This window comes from Maniola hyperantus, chromosome 17 (genome assembly GCF_902806685.2).
Source record: "Maniola hyperantus chromosome 17, iAphHyp1.2, whole genome shotgun sequence".
Taxonomy (NCBI): Eukaryota; Metazoa; Arthropoda; class Insecta; order Lepidoptera; family Nymphalidae; genus Maniola; species Maniola hyperantus.
The window spans coordinates 7,983,996-8,002,459 of record NC_048552.1 but is presented as its reverse complement, the minus strand read 5'-3'; the positions used below and the strand labels follow the sequence as shown (position 1 = coordinate 8,002,459).

The 18,464-nt window shown below is 38.5% G+C and overlaps 2 protein-coding genes across 8 annotated transcripts in view; one reads left to right on the top strand and one right to left on the bottom strand.

Moving 5' to 3' along the window:
- The window catches only part of Dhc64C (dynein heavy chain, cytoplasmic), an 80,164-nt gene that overhangs the window by 34,033 nt on the left and 27,667 nt on the right, over positions 1 to 18,464 (top strand). For 2 of the 7 annotated variants that reach the window (XM_069504266.1, XM_069504264.1), the window contains 24 exons: positions 1,037 to 1,146; positions 1,682 to 1,807; positions 2,374 to 2,551; positions 6,460 to 6,569; positions 6,663 to 6,780; positions 7,469 to 7,626; positions 8,093 to 8,219; positions 8,313 to 8,402; positions 8,979 to 9,138; positions 9,571 to 9,758; positions 10,442 to 10,568; positions 11,177 to 11,325; positions 11,699 to 11,892; positions 12,339 to 12,484; positions 12,945 to 13,060; positions 13,148 to 13,339; positions 13,525 to 13,686; positions 13,875 to 13,984; positions 14,399 to 14,552; positions 15,208 to 15,416; positions 15,824 to 15,983; positions 16,208 to 16,309; positions 16,586 to 16,685; positions 17,809 to 18,004. In XM_069504266.1, coding sequence (XP_069360367.1) covers positions 1,037 to 1,146; positions 1,682 to 1,807; positions 2,374 to 2,551; positions 6,460 to 6,569; positions 6,663 to 6,780; positions 7,469 to 7,626; positions 8,093 to 8,219; positions 8,313 to 8,402; positions 8,979 to 9,138; positions 9,571 to 9,758; positions 10,442 to 10,568; positions 11,177 to 11,325; positions 11,699 to 11,892; positions 12,339 to 12,484; positions 12,945 to 13,060; positions 13,148 to 13,339; positions 13,525 to 13,686; positions 13,875 to 13,984; positions 14,399 to 14,552; positions 15,208 to 15,416; positions 15,824 to 15,983; positions 16,208 to 16,309; positions 16,586 to 16,685; positions 17,809 to 18,004 — 3,482 coding nt within the window. Of the gene's footprint in view, positions 1 to 301; positions 350 to 1,036; positions 1,147 to 1,681; positions 1,808 to 2,373; positions 2,552 to 6,459; positions 6,570 to 6,662; positions 6,781 to 7,468; positions 7,627 to 8,092; positions 8,220 to 8,312; positions 8,403 to 8,978; positions 9,139 to 9,570; positions 9,759 to 10,441; positions 10,569 to 11,176; positions 11,326 to 11,698; positions 11,893 to 12,338; positions 12,485 to 12,944; positions 13,061 to 13,147; positions 13,340 to 13,524; positions 13,687 to 13,874; positions 13,985 to 14,398; positions 14,553 to 15,207; positions 15,417 to 15,823; positions 15,984 to 16,207; positions 16,310 to 16,585; positions 16,686 to 17,808; positions 18,005 to 18,464 lie in introns of all 7 variants that reach the window. The other 5 variants (XM_069504262.1, XM_034977269.2, XM_069504265.1 and 2 more) reach the window with 3 other exon arrangements.
- LOC138403477 (putative nuclease HARBI1) lies at positions 2,987 to 5,927 on the bottom strand. Its single transcript, XM_069504087.1, has 5 exons — positions 5,593 to 5,927; positions 4,961 to 5,223; positions 4,083 to 4,238; positions 3,331 to 3,487; positions 2,987 to 3,259 (listed from the first exon to the last, which is right to left on the bottom strand). The coding sequence occupies exons 1-5, from the start codon at positions 5,838 to 5,840 to the stop codon at positions 3,007 to 3,009; spliced, it is 1,077 nt and encodes a 358-aa protein (XP_069360188.1). The 5' UTR covers positions 5,841 to 5,927; the 3' UTR covers positions 2,987 to 3,006.

The following is an 18,464-nucleotide window of genomic DNA, read 5'->3' as shown; positions in this document are numbered from 1 at the left end:
TGTATTCTAATTATTCACAAGTTATTAGGGTGATTCACAGTGTTATCGGATTAACACGCAGGTTTATAATTAGCACACACGGTACCCCGATTTGTGTAGAAATCTAATTTGAACCTTGTGGAGCTTGGCCTAACATTGACCACGATGTATAATAATCACTTTTAAAAAGAACAATCTTACATTATGTTGGTGTAAGAAATATAAAGCACAGTGTCGGCATGCGTACGGTCCGCTGCGTCGTCGCATAGAACGTGAGTTTGAATGCATATGGTTTCCATGCTAACCCGCTAACGGCACGTAGAGGCGCAGCGCTGCCTCGCGCGCTCAACACAGCACGTGGATCGAAAAGGTCAGTCGCGGTGCCGGTTCATGTCTGAGTGTCTGTCCTGTGCCTTACACCCACTCTGTCTCTAACACTCTATTGTCATGCAATAGAGCTATAGTTAGGATGTGCTAAATTAATTTTGGTATTTTTGTTTAATCTATTAATCATATCACGCTATAGCATAGCCCTGAGTTTACCTGATTGTTTTATTCGATTAAATAGAGTTGCGATTGCGACAGAGATTATGTGTTACTGAAGAAAAAAATAAAGAAACGACAAGTGTAAAATTATTTTTAGAGCGTTCAAAATTTTACCAGACAGTTAAATTCGTTATTTCCAATTACTGTTCTTATCACAAGCATCTTAGATTTTATCTTTGAATGTGTATTCAAAAACTGGCATGTAATATTTTCGTTGCACACTCGCCTGTTCATAGCACGGACATCTTACATTTACGATTTATATTAAATCAACGATTTGTAACATAAGACAGTTTTAATCGTAATATGTCTAAAGCTTATGCTTAGTAGAATAGTTTTGCTAATTCCTTTTGTAAAATCGACAGCATCCAATATTATTCAAAAGTTAGATTTTAAATTTTGTGTTTAGCCCCTCAAAATGTGCTAACCGCTTCAACTTTACTGTCTTTAACTATCCCTATTTAGCTTGCTTTTTGTTTTGTATTTTATAAAATTATCATTGTATACTTAGGTTCTGCAATTGTACCAAATCTGCAAATTGAATCATGGACTGATGATGGTTGGACCGTCTGGAAGCGGGAAATCTACTGCCTGGCGTGTACTACTTAAGGCTCTGGAACGGTAAGATTTACTTAGATGATAATTTACTGAAGATTTTCTTTGAAACGAGGTGTGGTGTGGCAATCAACCAACTAGTCGAACTAATAAAAAAAACCGCAAGTCAGCTCTAACTGGAATTCCATTTTGGTTGGTTTCAATGTAACTTGACGACCTCCATGGCGCAGTGGTGAGCACTGTGGTCTTATAAGTGGGAGGTCCCGGGTTTGATTCCTGGCAAGGGGAATTTGGGAATTTCTAAATTGTATCTGGTATCTGGTATGGCTTCGGCCGTGGGTAGTTACTACCCTAGCGGCGTTAGTTTTAGCGTTCCGGTACGCTGCAGTGTAGAAACCAATAAGGGGTATGGATTTAATAAAACTGCCATACTCCTCCCAAGCTAGACCGCTTCTATCATATACCGCATTATCAATTACCACCAGTCAGATTGCAGTCAAGGGGTAACTTGTTATGGAATGAAAAAAATATTGTATTGGAATTTGGAAGAAAACTAACTTAGCGCTCATTGAGAAATATATGTACAACACTTTGTCAACAGGTTCGAAGGTGTAGAAGGCGTAGCACATGTTATTGATCCTAAAGCAATGTCCAAAGAAACATTATATGGTGTACTCGATCCTAACACTCGTGAATGGACGGATGGGTTGTTCACCCATATACTGAGGTTAGTATTGAACTATTTAAAACATACTACAAATCTGTAATCATGTAATGTATACAGTTACACACGCCTTCTATAAATAAGACTTCATCCACTGCATCTTTCCTATCCTTTAGCTGGTAACCACTAAGTATAGTAAATTGCAGAATTATTCAGCATTTTTCCATATGCTAATTATTTGGTTGTACACAAATCTCTTATCCTTCCCTGGGATGCAAGCTATCTCTGCACCAAATTTCATCTAAATCGGTTGAACGGATGGGCCGTGAAAAGCTAGCAGACAGACAGACACACACTTTTGTATTTATAATATTAGTGTGGATTGAAACAGCACCATTAAAAATCTGCCCTAGCCTAAAATATGAACAGCTAAAAACTTAACAGTTTACCTAAATCTATAATAATCTATACTAATATTATAAAGAGATAAGTTACTGAAGCGATTTAGAAAATTCTTTCACCAGTAGAAAGCTATATTATTCCTGAGTAACATAGGCTATATTTTGTTTTCGGGTCGCTAGTATAGTATAACATAATAAAAACAAATAAATTATCCATTGCTCCATTAGAAAAATCATCGACAATGTCCGCGGTGAGATCAACAAACGTCAATGGATCATTTTCGACGGTGACGTGGATCCGGAATGGGTGGAAAACTTGAACTCCGTGCTTGATGACAATAAGCTTCTTACTTTGCCCAATGGCGAACGTCTGTCTCTTCCACCGAATGTGCGCGTCATGTTTGAGGTGTGTATTTGTTAGTATTTTGACAAAGAAACAAAAGTATCGGTAAACAGGATAAAAGTGTGTTAAAGGACCTAAGCTATCTCTGATGCCCTAAGGTTATAGGTTTTCGTTCATCGTTAAAGCAAGTGATATTTAATTACTTCAAACACACATAACTCTGAAAAGTTAGAGGTGCATGCCGAGATCGAACCCCCGACCTCCAAATAGGTGGCGGACATCTTTACCACTAGGCTGTCACCTTATTATCGTTAAAACCAGAGTTGAAGTCAAGTTATATGTAGAAGGACCAGGGGACCCACCGCATTATTGTCTCATTTATACCCTTACCATTATGTGATTAATGAAAAGGAGTCACAATCAGGAGAATACGATGAAGAATACAACGCAGAGTGATAGTAAAAATTAACTTGAGTATAAAATCTTCAATGCATTTTATTCTTAAAGGTTCTATTGAATTACACTTCCTCATTAAAATGATTAGCAAGTAATTCTTCAAGTTCTTCATTTTTGGGCCCTTCTAAAGCATGTTGGACAGGAATTTCCTCCTCACATGTAGTCTTCATCTCCGGAGGTACATCTTCTATACCGTTCATAATACAAACGTTGTGAAGTATAGCGGTGGCTATAATAATGGCGCTAGATCTTATTACACTTCTATGTATTATTGATGTCAGTATTGGAAATCTTCTTTTCCAAAGATTGAAACACCTAGAAAAAATCTTTTGTTAGTATAATTATATTTTACAGATAGCTTAGATATAAATAAGCTATTCGCTCACCGATCTATACAATGTCTTGTTTTGTTGTGGGACTCATTGTAGAGCTCTTCGCTTTTATTCTGTGGGTTTTGTATTGGCGTCAATAGGTATGGTTTCAAAGGATACGCATTATCTCCAAGCAACCATTTATTTCCAAATGATTTTCTTTCACATTGCACTAAAAAAGAAGACAAAAATAAAGTACTGGACACTGGTATTGCTATCCACAGAATCACTCCAGCCATCTGAGCGTTATTACATTTAAAGATAATAAAATCTAGATGATGCCTACAATATCATCTGTGTGTCGTATAGAAGCAGGTGTTACTTTGCAGAAGTCCATGATGTACAAGGAACCAAAAGCTTAATTTGCTATAATCCGCTGAAACAGAGAAAAATTACATTGCAAGTACATTGTAAGGTCTACATTTCCTGAGCATGCTCCGGCGTCTGAGCAAAACGTGTGTCTTGTTTTGGGTGACTTGTATGGTGCTGCGTGGTGGTGGTGGTGCTTGGTGGCTAGCTTTTCCTGCATGTTCAACAGTGGGGGGGGCAGTCGGTGCATGCATGCTGCATGTTGCACCAAACAGATTTATCTGTTTCATTGGATTATAGCCTTAGATTATATAGATTATAGTTTGGTTCCTTGTATAATATCTGTGTGAATTTAAATCCTTTGGGAACTCTATGATTTTCTGGGATAAAAACAGCCTGTCACTCTCCAGATATTCAACTACAGTCAAAACCGTTGAGATGGTGGTGTAAAATATTACCTTTCAAGACTGAGTTGGCAAATATATTGGCATCGTGTAATGATCCAGGCCATTTCGATTCAACGCTCATAAACATGAGATTAGCATCACATACTGCTTGTACATTGATTGAGTATGAGCCTTTTTGGTTTTTAAACTCTTCTGGTCTATGGTGGCCTTAAATAAAAGATTTTTAATTTACAAATAGACAAGAGTTAAAAAATGAATATCCAGTGCATCAATCCTTGATGTTCATTCAACAAATTGGCAAGGACTGGTCACATGTGTCAAACTTCAGCAAGTGGAACAATAATATAATGCATAAAATTTGAGAATGAACTCGCCATATTTACTTTGTGTGTCAACTGACACATAGAGCAAAGATGGTGCTTTCTCAAAATGTATGTATTATACAGAAAACAATATGGAGGGAAATTGGATTAGTAGTAGTACGATGTGCGAGTTACTAGCAAACACGTTACAACGTGTTTCGCGTGCTTGTAGCTGGCATGCGAGTCCCCCGTCCCACTTCCCCTCAAGGGTAAAAATCAAACGCCTTGCGATCTACTGGTATGCCATGTACTGGCATGCGAGCTACTGGCAGAATCTCGATACACATGCTAGTAACTCGTTCTTGCTAGTAACTGCTTTTGTGCGAGTAACTAGCATGTGTATCACACGCTTTAATCTTAGATAAACACCTACCTTAGTTAAGTGAACGTAGACTGGTAAACCGAGCGTCAATTTACTGGTTAATTGTTTATTGTTAATTCTAATTAGGTACCCACAACACAGGACTACCTAGTGGGTACCATAACACAATGTTATAATTGATTGAACTATGGTAAATAAATATTTTTTCATTTTTATTTTCATACAAGGGTTAAAAAATGACTTACATGGGGTTTGTATCCGTATGTTCGTGCAGTCAATCACTCCAAGTACATGTGGAAAGCGCGCTATTTTGTAGAAATCTTCAGTTGTATTATTGACATAAATATAATTGCTGTATAATTGAGTTATTGCTTGAGTCACATCTTGTATGATTCGGCTTGCGGATGAAATGGATACCCCAATGAATTGCCCCACCGATGCTAGAGATCCTAAGGCATAAAACCTTAATGCTAAAAGCAACTGATGTAAGGGAGAGATACCATGATTCCTGAAACAATTTTATCATAGAGAGTACCATTTTATTTTCAAAAAATACCAAGATACTTTCCTGTTTTTTAATTTGATAACAATGTATTCCTGTGTGGTATATTATTATCAAACCTTAATGAATTATATTCAAGCTATCAGCAATGTATATGTACTGTACTACATAAAGCGAGGTTTAGACTAGCAAGAACTTCTTGCAAGTTATTCCGCAAGTACTTCCAGAATTGTTTACACTACTTGCGGCAAGTCCAGCAAGATACAAAACTTGCGGAAGTGAGCTTGACGTGATTGTTTACACGGTAGAAATAGCTTGCGGAAGTCAACTTCTGCAAGTTTTGTTGCTAATCTACCTCGCTTACTGTGTACAAACCTTGAACCAGTCACTCTGAGATGAGGATAAATTTCTCCTAACAAACTTTCTACTTGAGTTTTATCTAAACGAAATCGAAGAAGAAATTCGTGTGCCTCTAAAGTTTTATAATTAATTCGCTTCTTGTAAACTCGAACTGGCGGGGCGACTTCGGCTTCGCCATCGGAAGAATCGTCCGACTCGTCCCAGTCTGACAACGCGAGTAACATTTCCAAATCACTTGAATCACTGTCTGAACTCCACATCATGTATTATGAATATTCTCATTCATAAAATTAAAAATAAAAGTTAATAAATTCACGTTTCACAAAATATCACAATAACAATCAACACAATAAAATAAACACGCCGGCAAGTGTCACTTTGACAATAATTGACACTGACAACTGACAGTGATAGGTAAAGACTACGTTCAAAAAGCAATGCATATTTGAAAAGTTTAAGGAGAGTTAACAAAAGAAAGGGTAACATTGATATCATAGCAACGGGGGTTTTTAAGAGGCTTTATATTTTGTTAAATAGCTGTTTCTAGAGGTTACTAAACAATTTGTACTACAAAAGGGAAGATAAAAAGTTAATGTTTTTTTAATTGGACTTTTGTACTATGACAAAGTCACCATTGAATTTTGGGTAACTGAATGGAACATTTTAGATAGGAAGTATAGTTTTTTTTATATTACGAGGGAACAGATCAATGCACTTAGATACTCGTAATCAAATATATTATGATATAAAATAATATATTTATACAAAGCACAGGTACAGGTGTAAAGATAAACTTTTAAATAAATCAATTATCCGTTGATTATTTATAATATTTGTAGTGTATCTCGATCATACTTAATTAATTTTTTCATACATTTTCAGGTGCAAGATTTGAAATATGCCACCTTGGCTACAGTATCTCGCTGTGGCATGGTATGGTTCTCTCAAGATGTACTCTCAACTGAAATGATCTTTGAAAACTATCTTTTGCGGTAAGAGCTAGAAATTATGTTGCCGAATTACTCCATTGTATATACATGTACACCTAGGGGCAAAGAGAAATTATACGAATTGTATTTTTTTAGCTTAAGAAATATTCCTTTAGAGGATGGTGAAGAAGACTCTTTCAGCATTGTGATGGCAGCACCAACAGCTGGTGGAGACCAGAATGCTACTGAAAACATCTTATCACCAGCACTTCAGGTATTTGTACAACACAACAAGGTTCAGATAGTAAAATCTAATCAATTTCTTAAGATCATGTAGGACAACTGTAGGGCGATTGTCTAAAACCTGCATCAATCATTATTACAATCTCAATTGTTCTGATTGGCTGAATTTGTGCGATTCTTGTTGCAACAATGCATTGTGGCCAATAGTGAGCGAGCATTAACCAATCAGAGATGATTGCGATCGTGACATTGTAGCTGTCAAACAACCGCGATAGGGCCACCGATGACTCTTATGCTACGTCTGTAAAGTGTAAACCTGCCACCAATTCGGAATGCAGATTCTACTGAGAAATACCGGCAAGAAATTCGGCAGCTGCTCTTTTCTAATCATATAAAGTTACAACATGTAACAATACTAGTATTGCCCCCTACCTTGTGGCAACTGGAAGCTCTGCCGGTTGCTTCCACGTAACTTTGGTCACAGGAATTCATCAAATGTAAAATAGCCTCGAAATAATAAGTGTGTTTTAATGTGTCATAGTTTTTTGCGTAATGGCAAATGTAAAAATTGTTCAGAACCTATATTGTCTACTGCTGGACATAGGTCTCTTGCAGGGACTTCACACCATGGTCTTGCGCCGCCTGAATCCAGCGGCTCCCTGATGACTCGTTTGATGTTGTATGTACACCTATAACATTTTTTATCATTATACATGTAGACGCAGCGTGACGTAGCAGCGTTCCTGCAACCGTTGTTTTATGGCGACGGTTTAGTAGTAAAATGTTTGGAGCGTGCGGCGACCCTCGACCACATTATGGACTTTACAAGACACCGGGCTTTATCGTCGCTACATTCTATGCTGAACCGCGGGGTCAGGTAAAGTTACGTTTTTTAAACTATTCTGCCCCCCAATCGTAATCGTCAAAAAATTCTGCCCTTTGATTGGCTGTGAAAAAAATGTAAACAGTGAATCAACCAATCAAAGGGCAGAATTTGTTGATGACTACGATTACGATGAATACGTTTTTCTTACACAATCGGGGGGCTGATCTCAAAAAGTTCGCAATACTGTCTCTTCTTGTCAGGCTTTGTTTTTATTTTTTTATTACTTTTGGACAAATAAATAAAAAAATAAAAGTTAATCTTAACCTATCCTTAGAGGTGATAATTTATAAATTTTACTAAATGATGCCTGCGACATCGTGCTATTTGGTTTAGGTTTTGTAAAAATCCCGCGAAACTGAACTCCTTTGATTTTCCAGGATAAAACGTAGCCTTTATGTTAATTCAAGGTATAATGCTATCTCCATTCCCGAATTATTTACATTTGTATCTTTTGTAGGAATATCCTGGGCTACAATCGACAACATCCCGATTTTCCGATCACCAATGAACAACTTGAGGCCTATGTCCCAAAATGGCTTGTCTATTCTTTGCTGTGGTCATTCGCCGGCGACGCCAAACTCAAGGTTTCCCATAAAACTTTTTTTAATACATAATAATTATAAGTATGGGGTGTTTGATGGAATTTTTAAATAAACATCATTTTGTATGTTTAACAGGATCGTAATGAATTAGGCGATTTTATAAGATCAGCAAGTACCATGCAATTGCCCAACTGTGGACCCAATCAACATATTATTGACTTCGAGGTAAGTAGTTCAATTATCAACGTTTACGAATAAATTATGTATTATTCATTGCAGTATATAAAATACTATATGAAACTCGTGACTTTGGCCTCGTGGATATGTTTTTTAATCTCGCGGCATCTCTTTGATTTTCTGGGATAAAAAGTAGCCTATGTGTAAAGTCAAGGTATAAGCTATCTCCATTCCAAATTTCAGCCAAATGCGTCCAGTAGTTTTTGCGTGAAAGAGAAATAAACATACACACACACTTCCCGTCAGGTGTGATTGTGAGCAAGTGTGTGTCGCCTATAATAAAATAAAAATAAAATGTGATCACATACAATCTTTTGTCTTTATAATATTAGTGTGATAATTTGTTCAAATTTATTTTATTGTTTCCTTTAGAACAATGTATCAAACTGAGGAAAGATATCTATTACTTACTGTTATTTTTGTATTTTTGAGCTATTACTTCTTAAGCGATTTAAAAAATAGGAGGTTTTTACCTTGACGCGTATTTGAATTTATTGTACTCTTTGTACGGGTAGTATCTATTAGAAAACATCTTCGGTTTTTTGAAGATTTGGTGTTATACAGGTTTCCATAACCGGTGAATGGGTGCCTTGGTCCGCGAAAGTGCCTCAGATCGAGGTCGAGACGCACAAAGTGGCCGCTCCGGACATAGTCGTTCCCACACTGGACACAGTGCGACATGAAGCCCTCCTATACACATGGCTCGCCGAACACAAGCCACTCGGTATGTAGTTTACATCATACATATTATTAAGTAGTGCTATCCTTTTCATAATGTCACTTGTGGAAAGAGATAGCACTAGTTAGAGTTTAGCCGCGTTTGTACGCATATTGTAGCTCACTTATGTCACAGCGTTGCTATGTCGACTCTTCCATATTCCCTCTTGAGTCTTTCTTCTTTCTTTCCATTTAAAAAAAAATTGCCATGGTTCTCATGACTTTATTTATTTCATGCAGGACTTATCACTTGTGTCACTTTTGATATACTAATAATCTCCTTTCCCCGCCAACTAAGCGTAAAGCTTGTGCTAGGCTACACTACGGTAAGAGTGCAACGGATGGGGTTTGAACTGCCGTCGACCTTTACGATTTCAGTCCGCTCTGTTCCCTTCACTTTCTCTTTATCTCTAGTATAATATTCTGTTTGGTTTGGCAGTCCTCTGTGGTCCGCCCGGGTCTGGGAAGACCATGACTCTATTCTCTGCGCTACGAGCCCTGCCGGACATGGAGGTGGTCGGGCTGAACTTCTCGTCCGCCACAACTCCGGAACTGCTGCTCAAGACCTTCGACCACTACTGCGAGTATAGGAAAACGCCCAACGGAGTCGTTCTGGCGCCTGTACAGGTAACTATTAAGGACGTGTGTACTTTACACGATAAATTTAGCATCGGCAATCGGCGATTCAGTCGCTTTTCGGAAACCAAACGCTACTCTTTCGATTATCGAACTTTTATCTAAAATTGCTAGTTAAAAATGGCGAGTCACCTATTTTTAGCAACTCGCTCCGCCAAAAAAGATAAAGTATCTCTAACATCCAAAGCAACCATAAAGCAATAGAAAAATGTCTGTTTTTACAATAACGCACACTGGCTCCACCAGAAATTTGCGCGGTAACAAGCTCCTTTAACTTCAAATTATGTGATCGAAAGCTATGCAGCTCCTGCACGTTTCACTCCACACATACACTGCCACTCGCACAATCGCAGTGCTTAAAGCCGCGTTTTCACGGGTCGACCTGAGTCGCTACAGAGCTCAGGTCTCCTCACAGAGTGAGAAGGGTTTAGGCATAGTCTAGCACGCTGACCAAGTGCGGATTGGCAGATTTTACACACTATTGAGAACATTATGGAGAATTCTCAGGCATGCAGGTTTCTTCACCTGAGTAGAACGGTGCAAAAAAGCAGTATCCGATGCAATGGCATCAATTCAAAAACTAACTCTATCTAGGAATTTAATAAAACAGACTTTTTGAATCCAAACTTGCATAATGAATAATAAAATTTGTTACATTATCCATTTTGTTCTAGCTCGGTAAATGGCTGGTGTTGTTCTGTGACGAGATCAACTTACCGGACATGGATCAATACGGCACGCAACGTGTTATCTCGTTCTTGCGGCAGCTTCTTGAACATAAGGGCTTCTATAGAGCAAGCGGTAAGCAATTTTAGAAATCTCTCGGACCATTATAAAGTTTCGTTCGTAAAGTTCGTACTTTCTGTCACTTTTCGTGAACATCACTGATGCTTCAACTTCAAATCTGTTGCTAGGGGTAGTCGCAGGATTAAGCGCGATAGCCACATTTTAGCATTACGCCACCAATGCCACATTCCTCCTCATTGCAAACAATTTTGACGCTGTTTTCTCAGAAAAAAACTTTTTAATAGCATATTTGGCTGTTTCAAAACAATATAACATCCACCATAAAATTGCTTTATCACAGTTAGATTGAATGTCGTTTGCACATCATAAAATTACAAGTCCTCTTTTCGCATACAAGACCTGTAGAAACTCATATACATTTACATTTAAAAGTTGAGCCTTGGTGAACTTTTTACTTGCCTACGCGCTAAGTTTTGTACGTGCAACTGCAAACCAGTCTGTTCTTGTGTTTAAAAGCTTAAGGTCTTTTTTCTTTGGTGTACATTCGCTTTTAGTCAACGTTAGGTTGCGCTATGCGCAAACGAATTTTGCTGATGCGGCTTATAATAGTGGTAGTATTGTATCGTACTGGCGTATCGTAAAACGTTTGTCTTTGGACGCAGATCATTCCTGGGTGCACTTGGAGCGTATCCAATTCGTGGGCGCCTGCAACCCGCCCACCGACCCCGGCCGGAAGCCTCTGTCACACAGGCTGTTGCGTCACGTGCCAGTCATTTATGTCGACTATCCAGGAGAAACTTCGCTAGAACAAGTGAGTGACGAGTTTACAATTCATTTTTACATTATCAGTAACTTAGTCTATTTACACTGTTCTTACCTTATTTAAACTATTGCACAACAAAGTTTTTAGAGATTAATAAATAAAAAAATTGTTACAATATATAACTATTTCCAGGTCCGATTGCAGCTAAGCGCTAGTCTATAAATTAAAAAGAAAAACTAGGTATGCTCGTTCTGTTTGACAAGGTCTTTTTAGGTTTAAAAAAATCTGACTGAAAAGGGCTATCTGAGAAGACGAAGCCCAACCTCGAAACCCATTTTAAAAATCAGCACTGAAGCCAGGTTAAGTATTTTGAACTCCTCCCACTAGTCGAAATGCCTATATTATACTCGTCCTTCTACAGATCTATGGCACATTCACACGCGCGATGCTGCGTATGCAACCCGCACTGCGCGGCTATGCGGAGCCTCTGACGCAGGCCATGGTCAAACTGTACCTGGCGTCGCAAGAACGCTTCACACAAGACATGCAGCCGCATTATGTCTACTCACCCCGAGAGATGACGAGATGGGTGCGCGGCATATGCGAGGCTATCAGGTACTTTATTAAACACTAGATGATGCCCGCGACTTCCTTCGCATGGATTTAGGATTTAGGAACAGCCTCTGTCCGTCTCCGGGATGTAATCTTTCTCTATACCTAATTTCGTTAAAATCGGTTAAACAGGTGGGCCTTTAAAAATGCCGTGGGAACTCTAGCCTACATCTGTTCTTAGGATATAAGCTAACTCTGTACCTTTCATCATAATCGGTTATACAAATGGGCTGTGAAAAGCTAGTTAGCTAGGCAGACTACGCACTTTCGCATTTATAATATTAGTATGGATTTTATTTGTGTAAGGGGTGACTTTACACCACGAGGGAGAGACGACCTCTAGTCACATGATGGTCCAATATCAGGTCCAGTTCAATAAGAAAAAGTAACCAGTAACATACATAGAAATATCGTGTATCAGTTTGAGCCAATAAATTTTATCTTTCCAGACCCCTAGATAACCTGTCTATAGAAGGCTTGGTGAGACTCTGGGCCCACGAAGCGTTGCGTCTGTTCCAAGATCGTCTGGTTGAGGATGCTGAGAGGCAATGGACTGATGAAAACATTGATAACGTTGCTATGAGATTCTTCCCAGGTATGCTTTAAAAATTAACCCTCACAGTATATACTCGTATATTAGCAATAAAGCAAACCAAATAAAAAGTGTAGCCACTTTTGAGGGTTCCGTACCCAAAGGGTAAAACGGGACCCTACTACTAAGACTCCGTTGTCCGTCCGTCTGTCACCAGGCTGTATCTCAATTCTCATTTCTCATAGTTAGTTGAAATTTTCACAGAAGATTTATTTCTGTTGCCGCTATAATAAGAAATACTAAAAAATAGACAAATATAAAAAATAGACGAGACAGTGCTCTACAAATCTGCTATCTCCTTCTAAGGTCGATGTACATTACTTTCGGCCGCGTACTGTAAATATTTAAGGGAGATCCCATACAACAAACATTATTTTTTTGCTCGGTGGTTTTAATGGTACGGAATCCATCGCGACTCGCACTTGCCCGGTTTTTATCTTAATTTGTGTTTATATTTTCGTAGGTATCAACAGGGAGCAAGCATTAGCCCGGCCAATTCTCTACAGCAACTGGTTGAGTAAGGACTACGTACCAGTCCAGAGGGATCAATTACGTGAATATGTGAAAGCTAGATTGAAGGTATTTTTTTATTTCATTACAGTAATCACGAAATTAAAATGTTCTTTGAAAAAAAATGTAATTTCTTTATTTTCTCGTGATTTTTAGGTGTTCTATGAAGAAGAGTTGGATGTACCGTTGGTTCTATTCGATGAAGTGCTTGAACATGTGCTAAGAATCGACCGGATCTTCCGCCAACCGCAGGGACATCTGTTACTGATCGGTGTGTCGGGAGCCGGCAAGACTACGCTCAGTCGTTTTGTGGCTTGGATGAACGGACTCAGCATCTTCCAGATCAAGGCAAGTTGAATTATTATTATAGTTAAATATTCCAAGTTTTTACTATATATATATTATCTTATTGTCAATCTTCTGTGCAATAAAGAATTTCTTAGATAGATATCGCGTATTAATTTTTTTTATCTTAGTAATTTTAGGATAAAAATGTTTCCTCCAGAGATCGTCACTATGCCATATCATTACAGGTCCACAACAAATACACGGGTGCGGACTTTGACGAAGACTTGCGCTCGGTACTGCGGCGCGCCGGGTGTCGCGATGAGAAAGTGGCCTTCATCCTGGACGAGTCCAATGTACTTGACAGCGGCTTCTTGGAGAGAATGAATACTCTGCTTGCTAACGGAGAGGTAGGTTCATCTTCTGTCCTAAGTTTCTTTTCTTCACTTAAACCACAGAATAATTAATAGTTCCTTCCAGGTAAAGAATTATCACTCCGCAAGGACGTTTAAATAAATGGCGACTCTGCATTAAAGTACAAAGCGCCTCCGGCCTCTCACTCTCTGAAAACAAAACTGTACGTCCGGGTAATTTTCAGGTGCCTGGACTGTTTGAAGGTGATGAGTTTGCAGCTCTGATGACGCAATGCAAAGAGGGCGCTCAGAGAGAAGGCCTCATGCTGGATTCTAACGACGAACTGTATAAGTGGTACGTTGGATAATGAGCATAATCTCAAAATTTAAATTACGTAATACGCTGAATTTCTTATTATATTTACAACTAGATGATGCCCTCGACTACGTCCGCGTGGAGGTCTTTGATTTTCCGTCATAAAAAGTACCCAATGTCCGCCTCCAGGATGCAAGCTATCTCTGTGCCAAGCAGATAATGTCCGCAACTTCGTTCGCGTGGAATTAGGTATTTTTAAAATTCCGTGGGAACTGATTTTCGGGGAGAAAAATTGGCCATGTGCATTCCGGGGATGTAAGCTGTCTTTGTACCTTTCATCAAATGTTAAACAAAAGGTACCTAACAGACAGGCAGACTCTTGGTATTATTAATATTAGTATCGATTAGTATTTCGATGTTATCGATTGTTTTAACAATAGTTATTCGATTTAGGTTCACTGGTCAAGTGATGCGCAACCTGCACGTAGTGTTCACTATGAACCCGTCTTCGGAAGGCCTAAAGGACCGCGCCGCCACGTCACCGGCTCTGTTCAACCGTTGCGTACTCAACTGGTTTGGAGATTGGAGCGATGGAGCGCTGTTCCAGGTTTGTTAATATTAGTAAAAAAATTATTTACTATCGTCAATGTATTAATTTCTACATTTTGCTTATGAAAATATCTCAAAGATTGCTATAGCTCACTTTCAAGTACATGTTTTTGACTCCCTAATAGACGCTAGTTTAAATGAGACCATGGGAGATATAACAAATTGGCATGTCACATGCTTTTCTCATTAACATCGAAATGATGTCATTTTGACGTCTTTTGAGGTATATTTAAGTAAAAATATACCATCAGCTCGAAACTTCAGTCTAGTGCTGACGTCACTAAAATGGCGGCCACGCGCATTAGCAATTTGCGAGACTTATACCGGTTGATGAAATTAAATTATCTGAGCATTTCATATTATTTTTTAAATTAAAAATTTGGTTATTTGACTTGTTGTTCACAACCTGTACACTAAAATGACTACTCAAAATATTGCATAATGCTCCCTGCTGAAAAGGATAGTGCTGGATTTAGACAAATAAATATTCTATACAGAAACGTATTAATAAACTTTAGTATGAGGCCCTGCCTCCTGAGGAAGTAAAACCAGTGTTACAGGAGGCAAACAAAAGACGTCAACTTAGTTCAAAGATTTTTTACAACAGAATGTCACAGCAATGGCTGTACTTATTACTCGGATAAAATTGTCAGGTTGGCAAAGAGTTCACAACGCGCATGGACTTAGACTGGTCGGAATATGTTCCACCGGAAGAGTTCCCGGCTGCTTGCGGTGAGATCGGTGCACGGCCTTCCCATCGAGCTGCGGTCGTTAACGCGTGCGTGTACGTGCACCAAACACTACACCGCGCTAATGCCAGGCTGGCCAAGCGGGCCAACCGCACCATGGCCATTACGCCAAGGTACGTCATGTTTCCTCCTTTTGTTCTATGATTCCCAGCTCAAATTACAGGACTGTGCTGATGATACAGTAATTGGCATATATTTTTTTTGCAAGCGACGCGTACAGGCCAAAAGTAACTTTCGGAATTAAGTTTCATCAGAGATACCAACAATATACGGGGTGAGGTATTGTCCCACGGTCGTGAACGCATAATCGTCTTATTTTTTTCTGTAACGAGTAGGTCCAAAGCAAACTTTCCAGTAACAATAGTTATGACGAAATAGGAATATGTGCGTGTACGTGAACCAAACAGCATTCTGCCAACATGCTTGCAAGAGAACCAACTACTCCATTACATTAATGCCCTTCTTTTGGCCCCATAATTTTTCAAGAAATTTTAATGTATGAATTTTGATTAAATTACAGGCACTATCTGGATTTCATCCAACAAATGGTGAAATTGTACTCGGAAAAACGCGCGGACCTCGAAGAGCAACAACTGCACTTGAACGTCGGCCTGGGAAAGATTGCGGAAACCGTCGAACAAGTCGAGGAAATGCAGAAGAGCCTTGCTGTTAAATCACAGGTTCTTAATTTTTCAAACAAAAAAGATCCAATTTAATGTGATACCATTTGCCTTCAAGTAGCTATTTGAGTAAAACTTTGAAGAGCATACACTTCTTGAGGAATTTATGTGTTTCCCTTTCGAAATATGTAGTTACAAACAGAGACACTTTAGTATCTATCATGATATTAGTATAGATTTTGCACTTGTAGACGGTATTCATCAATTTTTTATCAAAATTCCAGGAATTGCAAGCAAAGAACGAAGCCGCTAACGCCAAACTACGCCAAATGGTCAAAGACCAACAGGAAGCCGAAAAGAAAAAAGTCGAGAGTCAGGAAATTCAGGTTTGGAAAGTTCTTCTTTTGGAATATAAAACAAAATTTATATATGAAATCTGTGTCTAAGTAAAATCTGAGCAAAGGACGCTCTACAGATCTCAGACTTAATTGGAACTGCAGTGAGGTGTTAGCTTTGAAATAAATAAATAAACCGGAATGAAACTTTTGGAGAAAATTGTAACAGATACGATACAGAAATAAGCAAACTTTTCTACCAAACGCATATAAACCGTCTCCAAAGGTAAAACTATAAAATAAAATGTTCTTATGTGAAACATACAGGTTGCTCTAGAGCAGCAAACAAAGGAAATAGAAGCAAAACGCAAGGACGTAATGGCCGACTTGGCACAGGTCGAGCCCGCTGTCATCGAGGCGCAAAACGGTTTGATGCATTTCCTTATTTACTGTTTGTGAATGTCCTATCACTAATTAAATTGAAAAAGTTTCAGTAGAAAAACTCATCCCCAAAAATAACTGAAGAAAAAAAGCTGAGCGAAAATTTGTCTTATATCGCCTTTTTTCGTAACTCTTTATCTTTTTCTGTCCCTCAGAAACGCTATTCACTAGAGCGAGAAAGATTGCAAGCGGCCCCATTCTTTGGGCATTGGCGGGCTAAATATTGAAAGCCAATTATAGTACAACTATTCGCCTACATACTAGAACTCTTCTTATTAATTGACGAACCTTAAGTTTTATTTAATATGCGCTCATTTTACGTGAGTTAGCACGCGCCAAAAACCGGCACTTTAAATTTTTGGTGACCTTAAATATTTTTGTTAATATTCGTTCGTGTCTGTTTGAAATTTAGGTATACGTTAAATATCAGGTTTCATCTTACGGTTTGGGAGTGTTTGGCAAATAGGTCAAAATCAACATTCGTAGTAGATTTGTCACGTCTTGATGTTCTAAAGTAAACACGTTATTTTTGTGGATGACTTTTTGTGTAATAATACTGTCATAACTTACCCCCATGTAGAAAGAGAAGTGTATTAATCATTTGTATTTATAGATCACAATAACTGTCACATTAAGCTTAGCGTAGCGTCACATGCCGATTTTACAGGCGGAAAATTGAAATTTTTGTTATAAGTATCGAGTACATTTGGGCTGCATTGCAACCTGTGGAGTTCCTTAGAGAAAAAATTACTCGACATTGGTGTCATACATTTCAAAAGGAACGAAAGGACAGGAAAGATTAATTGGCACAAATGATTGTGCCAATTATGGCCAAATTTTTAAATCGGTATTTAATAAATTGTTTTCATTTCCGTACCGGTTTTAAAAGCAATACGTTAAATTCTATTGATGGATTGATCTATTGATTGTTGATCAATAGATATTCATTCATCGTTTTCGTTCTATTAATTCGATTAATCAGTGTTCAAAATTGAAAGAACTAAATCGCCTCATGAAATGATGAAACCAATGGCCCAATCATTGCGTTGTGTTGCGGCCCACCGTAATTTGCGCTTAGCTTTGAAGCTGAAGATGATCCCAAAATACAGCGGTCCGATCCATCAAGAAGCAGCAATTGGTCGAAGTGAGGTCCATGGCCAACCCGCCCTCCGTCGTCAAGATGGCGCTCGAGTCGATCTGCACTTTGCTCGGCGAGAAGGGTGACACGTGGAAGGGCATCCGCTCTGTCGTTATGAAGGACAACTTCATATCCACTATAGTTAACTTCGAGACTGAGAATATCACGTTAGTGCCGTTCTGTTTATGTCGGGGAAGATAGTACGTCCAGAACACCGTTAGTCATATGTCGTAATGGGTGTTTTGTTGAGCTATTCGAAAACAAGTACATTGCTCATTTTGTGTCAAGTTAGATTGATTTATTTATACAAAAGGCGTTCTATCTTCCCAACCGAAAATAAAATTAGAAAACCATGTAAACTTCACCAATGAGACAAAAACATAAACCATTACCCATTATTGTTACTGTAGATAGCAAGCGTAGGTCTAACCGTATTTCTCAGTCCGGTATTTATTGGCAAAAACATTTTAGTGTATTTAGTGCATCGAAAATTGTGACATGAATATTTTTTTGTAACCACATACTTTATTAAGCATCCTCCTGTACTTCGATATAAGTTTCGTATTGTTTATTAATGTGAATGAATTCTTCCGAATTTACTAGATGGTTAATATGATTATTGTAAAT

Coding starts and splice junctions, on each gene's coding strand:
- LOC138403477 (XM_069504087.1), bottom strand. CDS start 5,840: ATGATGTGGAGTTCAGACAGTGATTCAAGTGATTTGGAAATGTTACTC. Junction 4,239..4,960: donor CATACGGATACAAACCCCAT/GTAAGTCATTTT, acceptor CTTTTATTTAAG/GCCACCATAGACCAGAAGAG. Junction 3,488..4,082: donor TGCCAACTCAGTCTTGAAAG/GTAATATTTTAC, acceptor CTTCTTTTTTAG/TGCAATGTGAAAGAAAATCA.